This window comes from Acanthisitta chloris, unplaced genomic scaffold (assembly GCF_000695815.1).
Source record: "Acanthisitta chloris isolate BGI_N310 unplaced genomic scaffold, ASM69581v1 scaffold4509, whole genome shotgun sequence".
Classification (NCBI taxonomy): domain Eukaryota; kingdom Metazoa; phylum Chordata; class Aves; order Passeriformes; family Acanthisittidae; genus Acanthisitta; species Acanthisitta chloris.
Genome location: NW_008690729.1, coordinates 35,046 through 41,419, shown reverse-complemented (window position 1 = coordinate 41,419; position 6,374 = coordinate 35,046). Strand labels below are relative to the sequence as shown.

Sequence of the window (6,374 nt, the reverse complement as noted above, 5' to 3'; positions counted from 1 at the left end):
TTCCCTGCAAATCTGCTCTGCAGAGCCAAGGATGGAGGAAGGAAAAGCCTCTAAATAAGAAGGAAATAGATAGAACTTGAAACATCCTAACATAGCTCCATGTGCCACCCAGGCACAGAGAAAATCACACCCTACGTTGTTTGGATCTGAGAATATCCCAATAAACATTCACAGCTCCTGCACAGGAATTCCCTTGGCCAGTACCAATATGGCCTCACCAGTGCCAAGTCCAGGGGAAGAATCACTTCCCTGGTCCTGTTGACCATGCTGTTCCTGATACAGGCCAGGATGCCATCCATCTTCCTTAGGAATGAGTTGTTAGAAGGAAGAATTGCTTAATTCAAGGTCTGGGTGGATTTCAGGGGGAGGTTATGCTTTCCTCTTGGCCCTGGTGCTCCCTAATACAAGGAACCAAATCCTACAGATACAAACATAAGAGATTAAAAAGATAAACAGCATTAAATATCTCTGAATAAGGAACTCCAGGCTGAGGATATATTTAAATAGAAAGAGGGGAAATTTAGGTGAGATAGGAGGAAGAAGTTTTTCCCTGTGAGGGTGGTGAGACACTGTCCCAGGTTGCCCAGGGAGGCTGTGGCTGCCCCAACCCTGGCAGTGATCAAAGTCAGGTTGGATAAAACCTTGAGCAACCTGTTCTGGTGGGAGGTGTCCCTGCCCAGGGCATTGGGAATAGATGAACTCTAAGGTCCATTCCAACCCTTAAAATTCTATGATTCTAATATGCTACCTTTTATTTTAACCCATAAAATTTGACCATAAATGATGTGAGCTGCAAAAATATGATGAGGTAAAAATCAATAGACACAAAAAAGAAGGTGTTGGGCTGATTTTTTTTAGATATTTTTACACAGAAGACTCCAAGTGGAAGTACTTCAGATCCTCACAGAGGAACTAGGATTTACAAAAGCACAGAATCACAGAATTCTCAGAACTGGAAGGGATTCACAAGGATCATTGAGTTAAACTATTGCCTCTGCACAGGACATCCCTGATAATCACACCATGAGCCTAAAAGTGTTGTCCAAATCATCCTCTGCATCAAATTCTCCACTGATGTAAATTAGGCAGAAGTTTTGCTCCAGCTGACTCTCTGCCACTCATCCCACAGCTATTATCAAGACATTATCCATCTCCACACCTCTACAACTTCCTTTCACTCTGCAAAATCACTTGGTGTCCTGAGAGCTAAACTGCACCAAGGCAACTCCCTGTGATGGAAATCACTGCAAAGCACTAATTCCTGAGAGTTCAGAGGGGGGGGAAAAAAACCCACTAAATTAAGCAGTGAATTCAGCAAAACAAAATAGCTGTTTTCTTCTCCCTTGGCATGTACTGAGAAGTGGTCATAGGATGTGAGGAATGGGAGAGAACTCTGGGCAACCCACGAGAGCAAACATGCACACTTGAGGTTGGAATGTGGTCGAACTCACCATGGCTGTGAGGAGAAGTGGCATTTTTGTGACAAGCTTGAGTTGCTGACATTACATCTGCTGTGAGTCAAGTGTCAAACCTGTACCCAACCTATGCTAGACAGAAGAGGGACTGGCAGACAAAGAGAACTATGCCACAGCACAGATGAAACAGCTCAAAATCTAACCAAACGAAGCCATCAAAAGTCCCTTTGGCTTCAATACACATTAAAAATCAGATTTGCCCTTCTTATTTTACCAGACTATGGAAAATACATAGGAATAAAGACAAATGAGCTCCTCAAGACCTGGAAGAGCCCAATGCACTTTCATTTGCTCACATACTTCACTACCACATACCTTGTTATCACATGAGTATCACTCACACAGGCAGATAAATAGCTGGAGATGTTTATTAAAAGAACATTTAGTCCTTGATTTAAGCACAATAGCTCCACTCAGGCTAGCCATGGGGGTGGAGAGGCTTGTTCACAGGGTGCAGCTACAGCCTCAGTGCTTCCAGAGAAAGGCATAAGCCCTGCCTTGTTCTGAAGAATTTGGGGCTTTTGCCACTCATGTGGACACTTTGCCCAAGGGGAGGAGGAGGAGGAAAGGTGGGGGTGTAGTGCTGGAGGGGAGCTCTGAGGGTGGCAGGGATGTAGGAGAGTCACCAAACACAAATAGCCCCACCACAAAGCAACCCCTCCCTTGGTCCAGTGAGCAGCTTGCTCAGGTGCCTTCACAGGAGAACCTGCTGGGCATGCCCAAGTGCCTCCTGCCACGGTATATAACCTGTGCCACGAGGAAACAACTCCTGTTCTGCACCAGAGCTTAGTCCAAAATGAAGGCTTTCCTTGTCCTCCTGCTGGGAGCTGTCCTATGCATGGACTCAGGTAAGACACCATGGAGAAGCTTTCCTGGGTCTTCTCCAGCAGAGCTTCAGCTAGGAGAAAAGATTTGTGATGGGTTTAGCAGTGAGGGAGGTGATTCTGGCACGTTGTCACCTCAAGACATTTGCTTTTTGATGGGATAAACTGGGTGTTGCAGGGGAAAAATGCATCATCCCAGGCTGGTGGTGATGGTGTGATCCTGATGCTTCCAGGAAGGATAAATCCTACACAAAGCTGAATTAATGGAAATCCAAGTTATTTAAGCCGTTCCCTATAGTTATGGGGGTAATGAAGGGGTTAAATGGGGTGGGAGGATTATTTTTCCTCTTCCCAGGCTATCAACATTGCAGCATTTCTCCAAAGGTAAGTTTCTTCCAGCTTGTTTTTTGCTTTCCTTTCAAAAGCAGCCTCTGACACTGCCCAGATTGTCACAATTTTAGTGGAACAGCAAAAGGGACAATGTCCTGGTGTGTTATTTAATAACCTGGATGGGTGGGGTCTGAGCACTCTCAAGGTTTTCCAGCCTCACTGGGAAAAAAAATTAGTTTAAAGCAGTTTTTCCCTATTAGCAGAGAAGAGAACAAGCAGATCTGAGCAGAAATCCTCCATCAGCAGATGATGCTTAAGGAATAGGTTGAGATGGGTCTTGTACAGTCCTGGACAGACCTTTTCCTCTGCCAGCTTCCATCAGAGAGCTCTGAAATTTGACTTTCACTGCATTGAAAGTCAGATCAATGTGAGACCAGAGTGCAGCACTCAGACAAATTGGGGTTTGTCTCCTTCCCTCTGTGACTGCATCAGTCATTTCTACCAGAATGGCTTGGACAAAGGGAGACCAAGTGGCTCAAACCACTTCTTGTTCTTGCTTTGAACAACACTAATTCCTAATTAGGGCTTTGCTGGGTCCTACAAGAGCATTTCAGGCTTTAGGGTATTGGCTAGAGGGTTCATGATACAAATTTGGTGGTCCTGTGGCTAAAGTACCTATAGACACATTGACTCTCACACTTACAAGGCTCCAGTTATGACCTGGAGCATGAGTAGGAAATAGGAACTGGTAATCATACAATGTTCTCACCCCTCTGGGGACTATTTTTCATCACTTGTGAACTGCAAGGCTTATCCTGCCTGTGCTTGGTGTACACAACAGCACAGCAGATGTTAACAACATTGATTTTCATGCCCCAGAGAGTGGCAGGTCTACAAGAAGGTGAGAACATGTGGTGACCTGGTGTTCAGAGGGAGGAGAAAGCCTTTCTAAGAAGGGGTGATGGAGAGGATGTGTCACAGATTGGTCAAACTTAGACAACAGGCTGAAAGAGACCTTGCAAATTGCTGCTGCATCCCTCCCTCAAGGCCAGGTTGGATGGGGCTTGGAGAAACCTGGTCTAGAAGGAGGTGTCCCTGCCCATGGCAGGGGGTTGGAATGAGATGATCGTTGAGGTCCCTTCCAACCCAAACCATTCTGTGATTCTATTCAAGACCAACTATCCATCTGATCTCTTTTTGCTCTCTCACTGCCCTGACTACATCTGAAACATCTTCAGCACCTGCAAAACTCACCTCAAGCAGGTGTGATATTCTTCACCAAAATGGGGAAAACACATTGGTTTTCCAATATTAGAGGTGTTATCTTCCTTGGATAACTTCAGGAATAATCCCATTTCCCAGTGCAAGCACTAAATTGGGTTCCCTGGAGATCTTCACATAGATTGAAGAGCTGTGAGAGGTGTAGAATAATTTCCTCACCTGGAATACTGTGCCCAGCTCTAGGGCAATCAGAGCAAGAAAGATGTTGACCTCCTGGAGCAAGTCCAGAGGAGGCCACGAATATGCTCTGAGGGCTGGAGCACCTCTGTTGTGGAGATAGGCTGACAGAGTTGGGGGTGTTCAGTCTGGAGAAGAGAAGGCTCCAGGGAGACCTTTGAGCACCTTCCAGAGCCTAAAGGAGCTCCAAGAGATCTGAGGACAAACTGTTGTGATAGGACAAAAGGTAATTGCTAAAAACTCAAAGAGGGTTGATTTAATTTAGCTATAATGTAGACCTTTTTTTACAGTGAGTGTGGTAAGACACTGGATGAGGTTGCCCAGAGAGGTGGTAGATGCTCCATCCTCTGAAATATTCAAGGCCAGGTTGGATGGGGCTTGGAGCAACCTGGTCTAGTGGAAGGTGTCCTTGTCCTTGGAAGGGGGTTGGAACTAGATAATCTTGAAGGTCCCTTCCAACTCAAACCATTCCATGATTCTATGATTTCTCTTCTAACTCCTCTTGGTCTCTTGCAGGTTCATCCTTGCAGTGTTACAGCTGCAATTCACAGCTCAGCAACTCCAACTGTCTGACAAAAAAGTTGGACTGCGGTGCCGATGCAACATGCAAGACAGATGTGATCAGTAAGGCAAAGTGGGGGTGGACAATGTCTTAGTTGTGATGCTGGATCCAATCTTCTTCCCAACTTCAGGTGGCCAAGCCAATCTCACCTAGTGTAGACACACAAGGTGGTGTTGGCCAGCAAGGCTCAAAGTGCAGCTCTCCTAATGTATCTCACCTGTAAAAAATGAGGTTTATTTCTCTGTCATAACACCAAAAATCATTTGCTTCCAAGGGCAATAGTTAAGTTTCTGGCTTTGAAAAATGGGCAAACATGAATGAAAATGTCAGGGGCTGAGTCTGGTGAAACCTAGTTGTGAAGTTAGGAGGAACATTCACTTGCAGAGTTGATTTCAGATTTTCCCCTATTCAGATCTGTGGTGAGAGCTCAGTTGCTTAAACCTGGGGCACAAAACCACTCAGTGGCATGGGCAAACTTCCCTCTGTCAGGGAGTAGATGTAATACCTCCAGAAGGCACTGACCTGGTTGGAAATGTGCAAATCCCTGGCATTCACATACAGGAGAGCCAACAGGTTGGATAAACAACTGTCCCTATGTATTGCATATGGCACAGACTCAGTGCCCAGAATAGATCATGAAGGATCAGGAGATCTCATGCAGGTCATAGCTCCTGGCAACCAGTAACTGAGTTACAAACTGGCCATAGAAAAAGTTCTGGGAACCTCAGCTCAGGAATGGCAGGAACCTGCTGGAGAGGGTCCAGAGGAGGCCACGGAGATGCTCCAAGGTCTGGAGCACCTCTGCTATGAGGAAAGGCTGGGAGAGTTGGGAGTGTTCAGCCTGGAGAAGAGAAGGCTCCAAGGAGACTTTAGACCCTTTCCAGTGCCTAAAGGGACTCCAGGAGAGCTGCAGAGGGACCTGGGACAAGGGATGGAGGGACAGGACACAGGGAATGGCTTCCCACTGCCAGAGGGCAGGGACAGATGGGATATTGGGAAGGAATTCCTGGCTGTGAGGATGGTGAGGCACTGGCACAGGTTGCCCAGAGAAGCTGTTGCTGCTCCATCGCTGTGAGGGTTCCAGGCCAGGTTGGATGAAGCTTGGTGCAACCTGAGCTAGGGGAAAGTGTCCCTAGATTGGAAGATTGGAACCAGATGATCTTTCAAGTTCCTTTCAACCCAAACAATTCTGGGATTCCATGATTTTTTTTCCCCAAGAAATGAGCCCAGATAAGAACAGCAGCTCATTATTCAGTTCCATGAGGCTTGGCTTGCATTGAATCCTTCTAGTAATTATCCTCCTTTCCTTCCAGGGGTTGTAGGGCTCTTCAGCATCATCAGTAAGGGCTGTGATTCCTCCTGTGCATCATCCTACCAAGACTTCAACGTAGGCAACAGGAATATCTCCTGCTGCAGCACTGACCTCTGCAATGTCAATGCAGCAGGGAGTGTGAGGTCCAGCTATGGCATGGCAGGAGGAGTAGCAGCTGGAGTGCTCTGGACCTTCCTGAACAACAAATTGTGAGGAGCAAAGAGGATTGCCATGACCACAGAAAGTCGTGGAACAGCTCTCATAACAGGAATTGTAAGCAGGAGCAATGTGGTGTTCTGGGCATTCTGCACCCTTGGAGCTGATGGCAGCTCTTTGCCATATGAAAGCTTCTTTCCTCTGATTGTAAAGCTCTAGTGCTACCAGATAAGAAAATGTGTGATCATGCTACCTGC

At 46.4% G+C, this 6,374-nt stretch overlaps 1 protein-coding gene across 1 annotated transcript; it reads left to right on the top strand.

The window, feature by feature from the left end:
* The first annotated feature begins 2,271 nt into the window (after nucleotides 1-2,271).
* Nucleotides 2,272-6,174, top strand: PSCA (prostate stem cell antigen). The gene is made up of 3 exons (XM_009081919.1): nucleotides 2,272-2,323; nucleotides 4,604-4,711; nucleotides 5,963-6,174. Exons 1-3 carry the CDS (start codon nucleotides 2,272-2,274, stop codon nucleotides 6,172-6,174), a joined length of 372 nt encoding a protein of 123 aa, XP_009080167.1.
* Nucleotides 6,175-6,374: the final 200 nt, after the last annotated feature.